The sequence below is a fragment of the Cuculus canorus genome, chromosome 17, assembly GCF_017976375.1.
Source record: "Cuculus canorus isolate bCucCan1 chromosome 17, bCucCan1.pri, whole genome shotgun sequence".
In the NCBI taxonomy this organism is placed as follows: domain Eukaryota; kingdom Metazoa; phylum Chordata; class Aves; order Cuculiformes; family Cuculidae; genus Cuculus; species Cuculus canorus.
This window is the reverse complement of record NC_071417.1, coordinates 2,864,206-2,882,761: the sequence shown is the minus strand read 5'-3', so window position 1 is coordinate 2,882,761 and position 18,556 is coordinate 2,864,206. Positions and strand designations below refer to the sequence as shown.

Sequence of the window (18,556 nt, the reverse complement as noted above, 5' to 3'; positions counted from 1 at the left end):
AGCCGGCGCTGACACCGCCTCCCTCATTAGCATCCCCCTCCTCCCCCTCCTCCGGGCGCGGGGGTGCGTGGCAGGAGCCGGGGAGCCGCTGCAGCCCCGGGCGGCACCAGCCGAGCCGCGGCAGCGCCCCGAGCAACTTCCCCGCTCCGCGGGGTGACCCGGCGGCTGCGGAGCATCCCCTGCTGCTACAGCGCTGCTGCGGAGCGGGGCTTCCCTCCGCCTCTCTCTCCGCGGCGGAGCAACGCGGAGCGGAGCCTCTCCCGCGCCGCTCACCGCGGAGCAAAGCGGAGCATCCTCCCTGCCGCTCTCCCCGGCGGAGCAACGCGGAGCATCCCTCCTGCTTCTCTCCGCGGTGGCGCGGAGCAGGGCGAAGCTGAGCTCCCCCAGCCTCTTTCCCCGCGGATCGGAGCCCCCTCAGCCACTCTCCCCGCGCAGAGCAGCGCGGATCGCATCCACTCCAGCCTTTCTCCCTCGGCGAAGCAGCGCGGATCGCATCCGCTCCAGCCTTTCTCCCTCGCGGAGCCGCGCGAATCGGAGCCCCCCATCTTCTTTCCCCGGCGGGGCAGCGCGGATCGGAGCCGCCCAGCCTCTCCCCCGCGGAGCATCGCGGATCGCAGCTCCTCCAGCGTCTTTTCCCCGCGGAGCATCGCGTCTCGGAGCCCCCCAGCCTCTCTCCCCGGCGGCTCGGAGCCCCCCAGCCTCTCCCTCTCCCCGGCGGCGGCGCATCCCGGGCGGGGAGCGCGGATGCCGCGCGTTGCCCCGCGGCCCGGCGGAGCCCATCGCGGGGCCGTGCGGGGCCGGGGCGGGCGGCGGGGGGCGGGGGGATGCTGAGCCCCTCCGCCCGGCACCGCGCCCGCCGCCGGGACATGCTCCTCGTGCTCGCCCTGTGGCTGGCGTGGCAGGAAGCGCCCGCGGCGCCGACCCCAGCGGCGGAGGACATCACCCGCGGAGTTGTGAGTTCTCCGCGACACCCCCGCTCCTCCCCGCCTCCCTGGGTCCCCCCCGCCTCCGGGCATCCCCGCTGCTCGGACCCTTCACACCCGGTGCCTCCTCCCCAGACCTCTCTGCGTGATGCTCCTCGTTGCATCCTGGTGCTCTCTTCTCCTCCTCCATCCCCCGGACCCCATTTACATCTCTAGCATCCGCTGCACCCGCTGCTCAGCCCCCTTTACACCCGGTGCTTCCTCCCCATCCGTCTCTGCGTGATTCTTCTCGTTGCTCCCTAGCGCTTCCTCCTCCTCCTTCACCCCCCAGACCCTACTTACACCTCTGGTACCCAGTGCATCCTCCCCCACACCCACTGCACGGAGCCCTCTGGAAGACAAGTGTCCTCCCTATTTCGCATCCGGTGTGTGGTGCAACCCCCTGCACCCACTGTGCCGTGTCCCCCTGCACCCATTGCATCGTGTCCCCCTGCACCCATTGTGCCGTGTCCCCCTGAACCCACTGCGCTGCGTCCCCCTGCACCCATTGCACCGTGTCCCCCTGCACCCATTGCACCGTGTCCCCCTGCACCCACTGTGCTGTGTCCCCCTGCACCCATTGCATCGTGTCCCCCTGCACCCACTGCGCCGTGTCCCCCTGCACCCACTGCACCGTGTCCCCCTGCACCCATTGCATCGTGTCCCCCTGCACCCACTGCGCCGTGTCCCCCTGCACCCATTGCATCGTGTCCCCCTGCACCCACTGCGCCGTGTCCCCCTGTCCCCCCCGGGGTGGTAGCCCAGCTTGCCCCTAGCCCAGCACCCGCGAGGTGGTGGCCCCACCAGCGTGGTGGTTTCTCAGGCGTTGAGAAGGGCTGGCTTCTCTCAAGGGCTCTCTGCACAAACTCCTGCCAGCGAGCAGGGTAAAATGTCACATTTGGAGTCAGAGCAATCCCTGGGGACTGGCACGGCCTGGAGAATGCATGGGGCATGCTCTGTCCGGTGACCCCACAGTGGGGATCTGCACAGCATGGGCATCCTCGGGGTCCTGGTTCTCCACTCGCAGGTACCTGCTCCGTGCACGGGGAGGTGACAGGTTTTAGCAGGCAGCGAGGGCTGAGGTTGCATCCCCGCCAGGTCACAGTGCCGGCAGGTTTGTACATCTCCACGCCTCCGAGAGGGTAGAGATTATAGAATAGTTTGGGTTGGAAGGGACCTTAAAGATCATCTAGTTCCAACTCCCGGTGATGATGGAGGTTTCTCCCCTGGAGGAGGAAAAGTTTCTTGTAGCTGATGCCAGCTGTAGCTCAGAAAGGAGAAACCGCATGACTACATCAAACCTGGGCGTTGGAAATCAGGCTGTGGCTGGGCATGGGTGAATGGTTTTGGGGCTGGAGAGTTTGGAGAGATTCCCTGAAATTCAGCAAATTTCAAAACACCACCTCTGCGCCGCTGTGAAGGAGCCAGGGAGGGTTTGCAGCACGGCAGGGTTATCTAGTGAGTGGGTCTCACATGGAGCAGTGCACCAGGCTCGGCCACTGAGTGCGTGCTCTGGCTCGCAGGTTCCTGCTCAAACACCTGCTGGGGAGGATAAAGCATATCGTTCCCCATCAGTTCCTAGCGGAATAGAAAATGCAGGGAAAATAAGGCACGTCTGCATCGTTATGGTGCATTTGCTTCCCTCTATAACCAACTGTTAAAGCTGGAATTAATATTTCATGCAAACAGCACATGAATTGGTGTATTCTGCCCCAATCGATTTGACTCAAACTTCATCTTTGACCTGCTTTTACCCTTGCTACTGCACACACTGCATTCGGCTTTTCCAGGTTAAATGTTAATACTTGAGGGGGCTTATTAGTTATTGCTGACAGCTTTCAGGCATTAAGGTACCTTTTTTATTGTCCTGGACTGGATTTGAGCGGTAGCTTGAAACCATGCTGGAGAGCCTGGTAAAGCAAGGGGCTGGTGCTAACCGTGCGGGAGAGGACTGCAGGAGAGGGGGATTACAGAGCCCCAGTTAAGAGGCTCTTTAGGCTGTGGAGGACAGAGTAGATGATGTCAGATGGATGTCTTGGTGATTTCTTGCTGGGGGCATATACATCTCTTTGGCTGGAGACGGCGCTGGTGGGATTACGAAGGGGTTGATTGTAAAGCCTGTTTGTGCTTATGCCCTCTAATGAGCAGCGGGGAGCAGAAAATGCCAGGTGTTTTCAGAGGTGTTTGTGAGGAAGATACCACTGTGTGGGAAGTGAAGGCTTTAAGAATTAATTTGACATCCACTTTATGAAGCAACTAAGAAATTAAAGATCTGTGATGCATTTCAACCAAATATTTGAAAAGTAGGAAGCATGAAACCGTGGCAAAAGAAAGCTCCACTAACCTATGAAAATTATATCCAGCAATTCTCTGCAGTAAATAGAGCACAATGTCAGCAGAGCTTTTACATCCCAAGCACCCGCTCTTGCAGCTGAGAGACTTTCAGGTCCGAGCATGACTGTGCCTTCGAGTTGCGTCCTGCGCTCCAGTCCTGCCATAGGTTTGTTTTAAATGAAACAGTGATGCTGGGCCAAATTAAAGTTCAGCAAAATGAAAGAGGGTTATAATTCAAAGGCAGTTCTTGTTAGAGTGCTGCCCAAAGCAATATAATATTGAATGATTATCCAGATTTCATTACTAGGGGAATATCCTGCCCAGTTTATAAATCTAGCTTGATTATTAATGTGCTTATTGTTCTCCATTAGCTGCTCTAACAAAGACAGCATAAAATAGCAGATGGAGTAGAGCTTTACTTGAGTGTTTCCCTTGAATTTTAGTACATTGCTTTTGAGATTTACTACTTTGCATTTCGCACTGCTGCCGTTACAGTAAACACCCCAGCCCCTCCTCACCGCGATCCCTAGCGTTCACAAATTGCATCATTTTATGGCTCTTTGGGCTTGAGTGTCTCAGGGGTGCAAGCAGCAAAAACTTTATATACGTTAGTAGTAACCACGTAATAAGAGCTCTCACTTCGCTGGGCTTTGAACCAGGTCTGGAGGGAGATCTGTCTTCAAGTTTTATTTTTTTCAAGAAGATCCAGTGTGGTGGAATCTGTGCAGTGAAGGTGTTGACCTGGAGAGCTCTAGCTGCTGGGGTGAAGGTGCTGGCTGCGGAGGTTGCCCAGGTTGCCCGCTGCGGGTGGCACACTGGGGTGCCAGGCAAAAACTATGGCTTGGGAACTGATGCCCAAGGCTTGGCCCCGAGGGGAACGCTTTGCCCTAGGGAGATGCTTTGCCTTGGTGCTGGGGCTGCAGGATGACAGCTGGCAGGGCGCTGCTGTTGGTGGCATCACTGAGATCATCCCTTGTGGACATGAGCTGTGGCATCAGTGGCCAAAGGATGCAGGAGTGCCAGGAAAGTTTTATTTTGATTGCAAGAGCGTGGGTGCAAAAAAAAAAAAAGAAGATTGTGAGCTGCTTTTTCTTGACAGTGTGGTCAGGGGTGACGGGGAGGGTCTGTGCGTGCCCCTCCGGCGTTTTTTCAGCTGGGTCTTGCTGGGCATTCCTGGGGGCTTGCGTAGGAGCGATGCCTCTGTTGGCCTCCAGCTCACAAAGCCCCTCTGTGTTGCTCCCAGAGAAGTTGCTCCCAGGGGATGGAAGCATTTGCATTCATCCTTGGAGACCAGGGACCCGCGTCCCCATCCCAAGCGGCTCTTTGTTAAGGGCAGGGCCCTCGTCTTTGTGGCAACTTCTCATTTGAATGACAAGGATGTGCTTGTGGGGAGAGCCCGGGTGGCACAGAGCCTGGGAGCTCTGCCCCCCTCCTTCCCCGGCTGGTTGTGGTGGGCTGGGGACAGACAGAGGTTCCTCTGTCCCCACACCAGGGACTGGAGGGGCAGGAGCAGCACTTTCAGACATATCTGTGCCCTGTGTCTCCCAGGTGCCAAATTTCCAAGCGGAAGCTGGCCCACGCCTGGAAACAGGCTCCTTCTTGTTGTTTCTGGGGTGTTTTTCCTGCCTGCGGGAAAGTAGGAGCATCCCGCTGCTGTCACTACCAGATGGCAACGTGTGGCTGCTCCTGCTGGTCCAGCCGCCCTCCTGCTCCCACCTGCCCCAGGATCAGGCAGGAACTCTTCTAAATTGCTGCATTTAAGCACTGTGTCTCCATGCCTACCTTCTGGTTCAAGGCTTGGGATAATGAGCCGTCTTACAGTGAAATCCTTGCATGGAAATAGGCTGTTCCTGCTGTCGGGAGAAACTACCAGACTTGTAACCTCCTGTTTCTACTAATGGGGAAATTAAAAATTGATAATCCCAGTTGGAGCTTTGCTCAGCCTTCTAAAATGGCATGTCTTTCAGGACAAAATGCTCAGTAGAGTCCCTAAACAATAATGCGTTCAGGCCAACAGCATTGGAGAGAGCTTTGCTTGGCCCCTGTGCCATTAAAGCACTTCCTGCCCTTCCTGTGTGGAGCAGCGGCTATCCCAGCTCCATGGCCATCCCAGCTCCATGGCCATCCCAAGCTCCATGAATTCCCTCCAAGAAAGAGAACCTACCATGTTTTTTTTACCAAAAAAAAAAAGGTGCTGCTGGTTACATTTTAAGGTACCTCTTGAAGCCAAAGTACAATGCAAACTAAATTGGATTGACAAAAGGCTGGCTGGAAGCTTTCAAATACATACGCTCCCCGTGAAAGCATTTAATCTGGTATTAAAGCCCTGGCTGGTTTTAACCGCCACTTCCCTTTCAGATTTGAGCACCCCAGGCTTCCACATACAGTAATGCAATTTCCTCCTGCCCTTGGCTGCTGCTGTGGGTGCAGCCCTGTGAATTACCCAGGGTAGTTAAGCTAAATTACTTGCTTTAATGAGATTCTGCCTTCAGGAAGGGTTCAGAGGAGGTGGGTGAACGCCTGCTCTCACTGGGGTCTTCCCCATTCCCGAGGATGGGGCTGGTGAGCTCTCACCTTGGCCTCATTCTTTGTCCTCAGGTGCTGCGGCAAAGCACTGGGGGGTAGGAGAAGCTCCTGGCTGGCAGGAGTCCCCCTCGGCAGACCCTCACACCCCTGACACAGCTTGCGGGCAGCGTGTGGTGGAGCCATACCTCTGTGCCCTCCTGCCGCCCCTCCAAACCCATGGTCCTTTCACGATGGAGGTCGCTGTCTGCGTGCACCTACTGACTCAACTTGCCGTATTTCATTATTCCCTATCGTTAAATCAAACTTTCAAAGAGGCGACATGAAACCCTTCCCATCCCTTGAGGTGGGACAGGGCTGCCTTAGTTCGGTGTCTGCGTGCGACTTTCTGGTAGGACCACGTGCATCAGCCCTGCTGAGGACACAGGGGTGACACAGCGGTGTCACAGTTGCAGTTGTCACCAAACCAGGGGGCTTAGACGTCTCTGACACCCTGCTTTGTCCCCGCAGGTTCATTAGTGCCGGCAGCAGCTCGCTCTGACTCATCACTGGGGCCACGAGCTAATTTCTCATTATTTACTCATTGGTGAAAGTGCTGCAGGAACGGGCTGTGTGGCTCCAGGAAAGGTCATGTGGCTGAGGGAACCTTTATTTCTGGATGTTGTGGGAGCAGACGCGTACCCTGCGTGGGTCTCAGGTCGTGGCTGGCTTCATGGAGGTGACACAAGAGAGGAAAAAGCCCTCACATCTCCAGTGTGAATCGCCTGGTGACGGTAAACCCGGGCACTGCGTTGTCTCTCTTTTTAAAGTGTCTCATTCAGGGTAGAGCTGCACTTGAAAGCCAAGGATTTGCTTTCAAAATAACCCGAGATCTGACAGCAACAGTTCTCAAAATGCTTTCTTTAATCAAAATCACTTTAAATGGGTAGATTTGGGAGTTTTGGAAGCTCTTGCTGCTGCGCGCATGCAGCTGTTTGTCTTCTTTGTCCCAGATTTTTATGAGGATTGTCTCTGATTTCTGGGTCAGAGAATTAAGAGATTTGATGTTATATTAAAAAAACCCACACCAAACCACATATGCAAAGTTAAATCCAGTGCAAAACAAAGCAGACATGCGGGGGCGAGGGGAAGAAGCTGCTGAAGGACCAGATGAACATAATGAGAAACTGCCTTTGACAACAGGTTTGTTCAGAGGGAAGTCCTACTGTGACTGACGTGGAGTAAATGCCGACGTTCACCGAGAAGTGTGGTCCTCAGATGGGACTCTGGCAGTTTGATTAGCCGTGATGATTTAATGGAAAAGAACCCGATTAAATCTGAGGCATTTCCTGCTGCAGAATAAACCATGTGCACAGAAAATCGTTCTTCCAAGAAATCTGGAGGTGATCTACAGCCTCTGGTGAGGACGTCCAAATACGGTGATTTGGAAAGCGGCAATATATTCAGGATTTTTTTTATATATATTATTTTTTCAAGAAGGAGTTTCTGCCTGTGGACTGTCAGTGGTCAGACGGAGTTCTTCACACTGGCTGACATATTATTTCATCTTGACAATATTGATCTTTTGGATAAAGGAAAGCAATTTTACGTGTGTCACACAGTCCTTGCTTGAAGGTGATGGACATGTTTGGATTATCTCATCTTGTCATTTAACAAACTCCAAGTGGCCTCTGCTGTGGTTCACTTCCTGGCGCTGGAGATCACCCAACAGCCCAGGCACTGCTGTTACATCCTGGATTTGGTCTGCAGCTCGGCTGTGTCCTGCTATACATGACCTTTAAAGACACAGGACAAAAGGTTCCCTCATCCAAAATACAACTGGGAGATGAGAGGGCTGGACTGCTTCATCCACGGTCCTGTTGTCTTTTGCAGAGGTTGGCTGTTCTGGCAAGGCTAAGTGCCATGGTGGAGGCTCTTAATCTCATGCAGCTTCCCCAGGGCTCCCATCTTAAGGCACTCAACTCCGAATTTTTCCACTTCCTGACAAATGCCCCCTTGCTGGAGATGGCAGGCTACCAACAGATCAAAAGGAAGCTTCATTGGCTGCTGCCAGACTTTGGGGAATCTCAATGTTCAAGGCTTTTTTGATGTTGAGGAAGCAGATCTGAGAGCAGTGTTGGGACCAAGTGAACAGCTGAACCCTGGAGGGGACCTGAATGGGATGAAAAGATTGAAAAGCATGTGAGGAAGGAGTTCTCATGGGATCACTTTTGAGAGGAAAGCCTGGAAACGCTCATCTGAAGAACTGTACATTCGATTGGCAGCTGTAGACTTTCCAAAATACTACTCCAATGTGAGTTACAGGCTCTTCTGCTTGTTCTCAGACTTTGACTGTTACGTATCAGTCAACCCTTCTTGAAGATTTGCTTTTCTCAGTGCGTTGTTGTCACGTGCAGATATACTACTGCTAATATTGTGGCTGAAGTACATGTTGGGAGATGGATCTTTCCCTCAAAGTCAAAGCTGTGACTCCTGGTGCCCTGAGCTGCTGCGCAGCTCTGCTGGGCTCCCCCACCGTTGCCTGGAGACAGTACCTTCTCAGAAGCCTGTAATTGCCAAAAACTGAGAGGTCTGCTGGGATGAAGGTTGTTATACAAGAAAATGCTCCTCTGGTCCTCCAGTAGCTCCTGGGAAGCTTGGTTATAGGATCTCAAGGAAAGCACAAGGAGCAAAAAGATGCCGTGACTTCTGGAGACAATCCCACTCTGACTCCAGACCTAATTACCTGTAAGCTCTGGAGCTGATGAATTCAGCTTTTGGGAAAGGGTATCAGGTCTCATTTATCATTTGGCAAGAGAGAAACAAAACAATCTTTCCTGTTTTTCTTGAGCTGACCATCTCCTCTGGAGATATTACATCCACTCAATATTAGTTATGTTCTAGCTAGTGCTTGACCGAGGCTGCTCCTTTGACAAGGCGTGTGGTGGGGACTCTGGGGAGCTCCCATGAGCCCTTAGGCTTGTTCCAACCTTGTTACTTGTGTTTACTTTGTCGTTGATATTCCCTCTTAGTGCTCATAGTGTCCCTCTGGCACGTCCGCCGACAGAAAGGCAGTCAGCAGTGCTGCTCAGGAAGCATCTTTGCTCCTGTGATTCTCTGCATTAAATTGGCTTTCATTTTTCTCATTTGTTCTCCATCTTATTGCTGCTTGGCAAATTCCCCATTGCTCTGTAGCAAGCCATGCTGTCTCTACCTTTGCATCCTTCATGTCAGAGATGCACTTTTGTTCAAAAGTGAGAGAAAATTGGGTTCACAAAAGGGAAATTCCTCACAGATGCACTTGTGAAATGGCAATATGTTTTATATAAAGGCGCAGCTAAAGAGAAGTAGGTGGTTTGGGACTTTTGCCACACCTTGTTTATGCTGCAGAAATGTATCCTCCAGGTCTGGTCAATGAGACTCTGAAATGAGGACTAGTCTTGCATGGCCTCAGCCGGCGCTGAAGTGTACAGCTATCCGGTTCTTCCTTCTGGGCTAGATGCATGTCATATTTCATGACAGCATGACAGCCCATTCAGACAATCTGTTGCTGTTTTGGCATTTCTAATACACCTTCTGCTTTCGTACACACTCACTCAATGTCCAGGAAGATCAAGATAATCTAGAGGAAATGACCTGTCGTGCCCCAGGGTGGTGAACGGGACAGCAGTGATTTGAGTAGTCTTCTACAAGCTCACCTGGGTTAAAAAACTTCCCCCAAAAGATACTAAGATTCTCTTTCTCTGTCTAAACCTGGAGCACCAGATGCCTGATCTGCCAGGCTCTGAGGCGTGAGAGTTGTCTGGTGTCCGGTGGCTTTCACAGGGTCTCCTCCTTTCACTGTCACTGCGGCTCCCTGAGGGTGCAGCTCAGGGGGCTCCATGTCAGAGGCAGTTGCTGGCTCAATGCTTGGCAGTATTACGTATTTTGGTTCTTAAGAGCTTCTTTGTTCCACCTTAAACCACAGCAGTGCAGAGGGTTGCGTAGTGGAAGGAGCACTTGATGTATTTGCTCCGAGTTGTGTTATGAATACACATGCTGCTGCCTAGGCGCTGGGGACACTCTGTCTTGTTAGGCTGCGCCTTGGCAGGGTCCAAGCGATGCTGAGACCTGTCAGGGCTCATGACACTGCTGGGAGCCAAAGGCATTGAGCTGGGCCTGCCCTGGCTGCAGCTTTCCCAGGTGATGCCCTGGCGTGGCTTCTGCCTTATCTGCTGGCCGACCTCTAGGTTGGGGTAGGCGTGTGCCCCAAAGCAGAGCCTGGCTGCTCTTCTCATTCACACTTCTGTCACTGGAGGGTTGGCTTTGGTCAATCTCTTCCAGCTTGCTCTTTCCCTGCATCTTAGGTTGCCGGGAGCCCAGCAGTGCCCTTTCCCCAGGGGAGCAGCTCCTGAGGGTTCGTGCTTCCTGCCTGGGCTGTGCGTGGGGATGCAGAGGTTGGCGGAGATGGGTGATGGTGGGTGCTCTCTGCAGCCGTTTGGTGTTAGCAGAGCTATGACCTAATAGAGTAAAAGGAGTTTCTTTCTGCAATAGCAAACGTCTTGGCGAGCCAGGGCTCCAGGATTGACATCTTCCCGCTCCCAGGGTTTGCGGAGAGCTCTCCAGGGAGATGCACATCAACCACTTCTCTTCTGCAGAGAAGAACCCATGGAGGTGGGCAGGGGCACTGCTCAGGGACTGCTCTGTCCCCATCCGTGTCGTGCCGGTGCCCTCTTGTGGAATCTAGGAAAATATCCCAGAAAATATGTTGGTGCTGGGCTGGGTGTGGAGGCTGGAAACCCACCTGGTGGAGCAGAGTGGGGTGCTGGGCTCCCCTCCTAGGTCTGCACCGTGCCCAGCCCTCCAGCCTGCTGCCTGGGTGCCTTTCCCATCGCTGTTATTGATAGGGGTGAGGGCAATGGTGTTCTCTCAGCCTGGGAGGCAGGGACTGCCAGCATTCAAATCCTGACCCTCGGTGCAGACCTCTGGTCACCACGTCCCTGTGTATCCACAGCAGTGCATGTTTTAAGTGGATAAAGATTGCAAAATGTCTCTGCGCCTGCTTGCTCTTACTCTGCAGTAAGTGCCCTCTACCTCTGAGCAAATCTCTTTATCAATAGATGCATGAACTTTGACTTTCTTCCTGAAATACTGTTCCGTGGCACTAAGCCTGCTGGGTTTCTTTGGCAGAGCCAGCGCAGCCCCACCGTTGCCCGTCTGCAGCGGCTCTGCTGCTCTCCTCGGGAAGGCATGACGCCGCTTCAGCCACCTCCTGAAAATGTCAGTGAGCGAACGCGCCCGCGGGACCGCAGTGCAAATGTGTTGGCTCTCGCCTTCATAGCCCAGCAGCACCCCTCCCATCGCACCCGGCCGCAAAGGGCAATGATTCATAGCTGCCCCAGAGCCAAACTGCTGGTGCTGAGCATCTTTGGACCCTGCCAGCCACCTCGCTTCCAGGCTGCTTTGTAATAGCTGGCAGAAATCACGCTACATAGTGTAGGAAACGCCACCCCAGCACTGTAGGTCTGTTTTCCATTCTCTGTTCTGCTTTCCCAGCCCTGTGGAAGCCTGGTGAGCTGTGTGCCAGTCTCCCACCTCTGCCGCGGGAACAGGTCGGGCAGCGGATCTACCTCTGCTGCTGTGGAAGCCTCAGTTCCACAGCTTCCCCGAGTTAAAGTTTTCCTTATCTTCTCCATGCCCCCCTCCTATCTCATTTATTATATCCTCCTTCTGAAAAAAAAAACCAACGAAACCCAGCCTCTGTTATAAATTTTTAAAGTATTTTAACTATTAAAACCAACTTTTCACTGCCTGCATTTCCCAGACTTGGCAGATCCTCTTCTTTCCATGCTTTCCTGGAAAGCAGTGTCTACAAAAGCCCAGCTGTGTTGGCAGAGGTCGTCCGTCCCAAACTGAGACATGGGCTGTGCTTTGGAGGAGGTGAAAGGGAGCCAGAGTGGCGGGAGCTTTGTGTCAAATTCGTACGGAGTCCTCGGGGTGACTCGCTGTCTCTCCTGCATCACACCTATCTGCGCAATCATAGATACTAGGTTTTGCCTCTCTATTTAGAGGAATTGGTTCTCTAGGCAAGGACATCTGCTTTTTTTTGTAGCTCTGGGATTGCCTCTCAGCCTCTAGGTTATCTAGACCTATCCTGTGTCTGAGCCCTGACAGTCCTGAATTTGTTTCCTTTTGCTGAGGGACAATATTGTATTTTTGATGCTGTGTACAGGGAATTCAGCCTTGGCAGCCAGACTTGTTCAAAGCCAAGTTTGGATGAGGACGGGGAGATGAGCCCTTCCTCACATGCTCAGAGAGGCTTGGATCTTACTCAGAGCCAAGAGATACAACCGCAGAAATTTAATTAATGTTGCAAAACCCTTTAAGCAGAGTTTCTGGTAAAGTTGCCAGCTCTTCTGTGCAAGTGGGTAGGATGTCTGAGTGGCCTCCGCAGGGATCTGTCATCAAATAACAAATGTTTCTTTGACCAGTTGTTGCAAGGACAAGGAAGGGAATCGATAAGGCACACTCTCTGCTGGGGAAGCCTTGAACCCTGAAGAGAAAACTACCTGGCAGCCAGCTCTCCCGCACGCTACCTGGGGATGCTCCAAAGAGCTGGAAGTTGCTGGGTAGCAGCTGGGAGCAGGGCAATGTGCTGGCTCGGACCGCCTGGGAAGGGTGCAGGGTTTGGCCATCGTCTGCAGGTGATGAACAGGGGCTGGTGTGGAGCCCCGAGCAGATGCTGGTGCAGAGGTCATCTCAGTTTGTAAATTTGCTATACATTGTTTATAGCAAAAAAAGCGACCACCTGCAGCCGTGACTGAGCCTGGAGAAATAATAGTAATATAGGCAGTGGCAGGTAGAATAAAATATGCACCCAGCTGGTTCCTCTGTGACTATGAGAGGGGTAGAGGGAATTGCTCTGTTGAGATAATCCCAATATTGCCATATTTCAAGGGCTTACAGGTCACTACCCGCATCATGATGGAGAAGGAGCTCGTTCCTGAGTGGGCCCACATGCCATGAGAGCAGCATTGGTTTCTGCTGTGATCTTAGCATCGAAGTCCAGAGGGGACGTGCTCAAGCCGTCCAAAAAGGAGGTGACCAGAACCGCCACTTCTCTGGGAATTGTGCAGAAACAGGGTCTTTAGACTGGTGGATCACTGCAGGTTCCCAGCTTGCCTTACCTTCCAGGGTCATAAGGGCCTATTAGCCAGAAAAACGGGGAGATCCTGCTCCTCATTAAGAAGCATAAAGGAAATTGTTTGTTTCATCAAAACAGCTGAAGGAACCTGGTGGACTCCAGTCTCCCAGGGCCCAACTTGCTGGCACAAGGCAGGGTGGGAGGCGACCTTGGCAAGAGCAGCGACCAAAGCAGCTGCAAACAAATCCTTTAAGGACTCTCCTGACATAAATAAACATGGAAAATAAATGATGTCCCAGGCACTCTGCCCCGGACTGATAGAAAACAAGCTGCATTAACAGAGTAGTTCAATAACCTGGAAGAGCTTCAAAAGATGCCTGCTTGCCAGCCCCAGGAGAAGGGGAGCGCTGCCTGCGAGCGTGCGAAACGCCGTTATGAAATGTAGCGGTGCACAAAACGATGGGGTGAGAAAGGACTCGGAAATTGAATTATGAGTGAGGATGGTTTTCCTGTGAGGAAGAGCAGAACGGAGAGGGGGTGTCTGTGGCTTGGCAGTGGATGTGCGAGGTGAGGGCAACAGAACCAGGTTAGAACTTTAGAGCCGTGACCTGGGAATGTCGCTTGGGTTTTCTGCCTGTCACACAAGTAGTAATCATGCTTTCTGCAGGGGGAACGTGCTGAGGGTTAAGATGAGGGCACGTAAAGTCTCCTGAGTGGCTTAATGATGTAAATCCCATCCCCAAAGGGGCAGAAATAGCTGCCTGGGCAGAGGGGCTGCTGAGGGGCTGCTCCCACCATCAGGGGCAGCTGCCCTGGCTCTTTGCGGCACAGAAAACCTTGACCTTCACCCTCAGCCCACCCTTCTCCTTCCTGCTTCCCACCGCTTCAGCCCATCTCCTGCTTTATCCTTTAATTAGACCGGACGGGGTGTTACCCCAGTATTCAGTGCTCCCTGAAAGCTTCTCCTCTGGACTGATCTGGAGGGGTTCCCCTTCTTTTATTCAGATTGTTGCATTTCTCTGGCTTCTCTAGAAAATTCCCTTTGTTCATTAAACGACCTGTCTGTTAGGGCCCAGATGGCTGCTTTTCTCTCAGCTTTAGAAATCGCCTGCTTAATTTCCCTGGTGCCCTGCCAGCCCCGCGCTGGGGAGGGAGAAGGAGAGCGTGTGGCAGCCAGTGCAGCCGCACCGCTGTGTGCCAACGTGCCACGGCCCAGGGGCTCTTCCAGGGCTTCCCTGGCACCGTCTCTGCCCATGGCACAGCTCTAAGCAGGACTGGGGGGACCAAGAACTGATACAGTCTGATAGAATCACCAGGTTGGAAAAGACCTCTTGGATCATCGAGTACAATCATTCCTATCAGCCACTAAACCATGTCCCCGAGCACCTCGTCTACCCGTCTTTTAAACCCCTGCAGGGATGGGGACTCAGCCTCCTCCCTGGGCAGTCTGATGGAGTGATGGCTGGAGGACCCTTCCCACCAGCTCAGGGTCTACCGATAATCCTATTTGTCCCTTCTGCCCTACCGAAACAGCCTTTTCCTGTTTCTAGCCTTGTGGTAGTGATGTTTCCTTGTGTGTTGAATTTAACTCTTAGTGGTGTGCTGTGCTTTGTTGTCAACACCTCAGACCTGTGGCTGGGCACCCCTAAAACCCCACACCATCAGAGCCCAGAGCAAGAAAGACATGTTTGAAAGCAGTGCAGACGTTTTAGATAGCGAGGGAGTGCTGCGACCCTGGCTGGGGTCGGGGGGATGCAGGGAGTCTTTGCAGGAACCTGCCCTGCTCTGCTGTGGATCCAAGAGCAAGACAGACAGACCGAGAATGTCCTTGGTGCTCAAGGGAAAGTGTGTTCTGATTAGGCAAGGCCTGAATGTTTTTTATAGAGTGATTTTTAACGTGCAGCTCCATTCTAGAGAAAATGTTGTTTAGGAGGAGGGCTGCCGTGCGCAAACAGCACTCCATCAAGGTAGCTGACAGCAGTGCCCTGCACAGTCTGCGGAGGTAACACTGTGTGGCTTTGCTCACGGGAGTTTTGCAGCCCTTTCCACTCTCCTCCTGGAGCTGGTTTCACAGGAGAGGTTCCTCCAGGAAGGCAGACCTGCAGAAGCTGGTTTGGCGACTCAGCCGACATGTGCCTGTGTTGATGTCTGAACTGCAAAAGGAGGCTCAGGGCACACTGAAAGAAGTCACACATTCACTTCATCACAATTTTTTATTCTTTTCCTGGCAGTAGCATCGCAGATAAGTGGCCTGTTTGCTGAGGGTGGTGGAGGCTTTTCTGGAATCAATTTCTTGCTCATTTTGACTGCTTTATCCACATCACAGGGCTGAGACCGCAAGTGCTGTGTTTTCAGGTGCACGTTGCTGTTTTATGTAGGAGGATGAGTTTGAACCTGAAATGGGCAAGGAATGTGTGTACTGCACATGCATCTGGGACTCTGATGTGCTGGACGTCATCTCCCACTGCAGGAGGAGGATCTTGATGCTGCTGAATCCCTTTGATCTCCCCCACCGCAGCTTCTCTGCTAGGGAGTACCTCCTCCCCTTCACATTTCAGATGTAATGCAGAAAATGCATCTTAGCCTCAATGTACCTTAATGCAGTCATGCTAAATTTAAAGCTCGCCTTGGCAGGGCAGCCCAGTGCATGTATTTGCTCATTCATTTTCTGTCTTAGCATCCCTTGATCACACCAAGGTTTGAATTAACCTCTTTCATCTCCTGCTCTACCCATTTTGCGTGGTCCGGATTCCACGCTATTTTTCCTAAGAGAGAAGAGGACGCCTCACTCAATTCCCCTAAGGAACCTTGACAGTAACATTTCATTGCCAGATGATGTGTGCACTTAATTTAATTCCTTTCGCCTTTTTTTAGGGCGATTGCAGAGCAAAAGCCTCTTGTGACTGCTTGGCTGCAGCGTGGCCGCTGGGCCATGTCCCTGCTGATGGAGTTGCTAATTCAGGAGCTTGGGGGGCTGCCGGTCTCACGACGGCACTGGAAAATAACTGCAGCTGCCGTGGTTGAGTTATGGTGGGATGTTATTTGCAATGTATTAAATTATGTTAAGTGCCTGAGTACATGCTCTTATTTAAGTATTTGTATAAATACTTGTGTGCCCCAGTATTAGCTCTCATATATCCTCATCCCACCTTCATGCTTGTGAAGGGAGAAGTGTGGCTTTTACCTGATGGCTTTTTGGTTTTCAGTTTTGCTGAGCACACCCTCGGCCTCAGAACACCCAAACGCTGTGGGCTGGCCCAGCGGTACCCCCCAGCAAAGCAGCTGGCAGCTCCGCGCTGCAGGATCTCAGCAGCTGGGCAGGCTTGCTGGCAGGCAAAATTCAGCCACGACACAAACTAAACCTGTTTTCCTTCCTTCAGACCTAAGGCTGGTGGTTTGCTCCTGTCCTGCTGCTTGTAGGATGCAAGCAGCTTTCTCCGGAAGATGCTTACGTCTGGGGTCTGCTGTGACTCAATACAGTCCAACCTAATGCTCCCTAAAGCCGTCCAAAAGGATGAGTCAGAGGGTTTGATGGAGTTTGCATTGACCTTTATGGTTTTTATGGAAGTCCCTTACCTGTTCAGGTCTTTGACTTCCCATTGCAGTAGGCTTGCGGTAATCTTCCGCCTTAGCAAAACTCATTGGTATCTTCTGATTTTATTGAAAAACAAGCACCGAGAGTTATTTCGAAAGGCGTGCCAGAAGCCGGACAGGTTCTCCTGGCATGGCTGGGTTTGTTGTGCCCATCAGCGAGGTACGGGCAGAGCCAGGGGTGCCTGGACAGTTGGCCAAGCCTGCTTAGGGCAAACCTGGCTGTTGCCACCCAAAGTAGGGAGCGGACTTTGGCTCTGGCAGCAAAAGCTCTGTCAGGTCTGCATTAACCAGCCGTCACCAGCGATGTGACGTTCCCGATAGGTGAGCAGCAAAACAGCTAATGCCTTCTGCCATCTGACAAATGTTTCCTGACACTGCCGGGGAGGTCATCGTATTTCCCTTGGAGCCATTTGTCTTCTTGTCCCTGGTGTGTTTGCATTCAAACCACATGGTACCTTCCCTCCTGGCTTTGCACAGCAGCCAGCACCTGCGAGATGCTCCCTGTCTGAGGGGTGAGGGAGAACCCACTTCAGCTCTGTGTAGCTGATGTTTGGCGCTGTTGAAAATCCCCTCTGAGTGCAGGCAGCTGCGAGTTGGTGTCTGTGGGAATGAGGCTGCTGCCTGCACCCTCAAAACCAACTCGCTGTGTTGGAGAAGAGCCCAGAGGATGGTGGGGCACAAGAGAAACCCCACCGTGATACACGCCCACCTCTCCTTGCTGCCTTCCTGCCATCACTGGAAACCTCCACTCTATTTTCCAAGTTGTTCCATGGATCCAGCGCCCTGGGTAACGCGTCTGGCAGCTCCCATAGGTGATCGAGCCGTTGTCTGAGCGCTCTCTGTGCTGTTGGGGGGCCACGCTCCCGCTCCTGCCTGTACTTCCTCCACTCGTGGCAGCTGCTGCCCACTGTGCCCACGCCGGGCTGGCTGGTGGAGGTCCTGTGGGGCAGGGCACGTGCTGGAGACTGTCACCCACTGCCAGGAGTAGGGCTGGAGGCAGCAAGCCAGCAGCCCAGACAGGTCAGCACTGGGAAATCCAGTTCATCCTGTGTCTGGGGAATGAGCCAGGGCTGTGATCTCCTGCTGCTGCTCCTGGGGTTAGCTGAGCTTCCCAGGTAGGAGCTGGCACTGCTGGGGTTTTGCCAGCGTGAGCCCAAAGCTCAGCTGCCTGGTGTGGATCCCCAGTCCCAAGCAAAACTTCAGCTTCGAGTAGAGCATCCAGAGCTGCTGCACGGTGGCACAAAGAAGGAGAATGAGCTTTCCGAGTACTCCTGGTGCCCACCACCAGCGTGCCACTGCCCATCTGCCCAGAGATGGAGCCGGCTGGAGGATGGCAGCTGAAGAAATTTGCATAGATGCAAAAGTCCAGATCCAAGCAACTCCCTGACACCAGCATGACATGGCTTTGCTCTGCCATGTCCTCCAGCCCACGCTAGCAGCCGGTGCTGGAAGGAGCTTTCGGTGCACGATGCAGTGTCGCTGATCCCTGCACAGGATGCTGTGCTTTACATCAGACATATCTTTAGCAAAAGATGGAAACTGCAGCCAGCTCCAGGCAGTTTTGCCTGAGAATGGATATTTTTGGTCTTGCCCTCAGTTAAAACACTACCTTCATCCATTTAAAACAAAAAAAAAACCCGAAGGTGATAAACAAAACTCTCCAAGCAACGGAATGGGAAGACCTTGCAAATGAGATCAAGTAAGACAGAGGAGTCTGGAATTTTAATGTTGGAGGAAATGCCTTTTCCTGTGTTTATTTCTGCGTGATAAGGTGAGGCGGACTCCAGCAAGCGCAGGGCTCCTTTCCTGAGGACAGGACTCTCAGGACAAGGCTGGATCAATGGGCTGAGGCCAATTGTATGAGATTCAACAAGGCCAAGTGCCGAGTCCTGCACTTTGGTCACAACATCCTTGTGCAATGCTCCGTGCCTGGGGGAGAGTGCCTGGAAAGCTGCCTGTGTTCAGTTTTAGGCCTCTCAGTACGAGAGGGACATTGAATTGCTGGAGTGCATCCAGAGGAAGGCAGTGAAGCTGGTGAAGA

At 52.9% G+C, this 18,556-nt stretch overlaps 1 protein-coding gene across 4 annotated transcripts in view; it reads left to right on the top strand.

Moving 5' to 3' along the window:
* Window positions 1-446: 446 nt before the first annotated feature.
* The window catches only part of MMP17 (matrix metallopeptidase 17), a 69,063-nt gene continuing 50,953 nt past the window's right edge, over window positions 447-18,556 (top strand). The window contains exon 1 of one of the 4 annotated variants that reach the window (XM_054082735.1): window positions 447-953. In XM_054082735.1, coding sequence (XP_053938710.1) covers window positions 825-953 — 129 coding nt within the window. In that variant the 5' untranslated portion in view covers window positions 447-824. Of the gene's footprint in view, window positions 954-8,157; window positions 8,547-13,243; window positions 13,386-13,467; window positions 13,489-18,556 lie in introns of those variants that run through there. The other 3 variants (XM_054082741.1, XM_054082737.1, XM_054082738.1) reach the window with 3 other exon arrangements.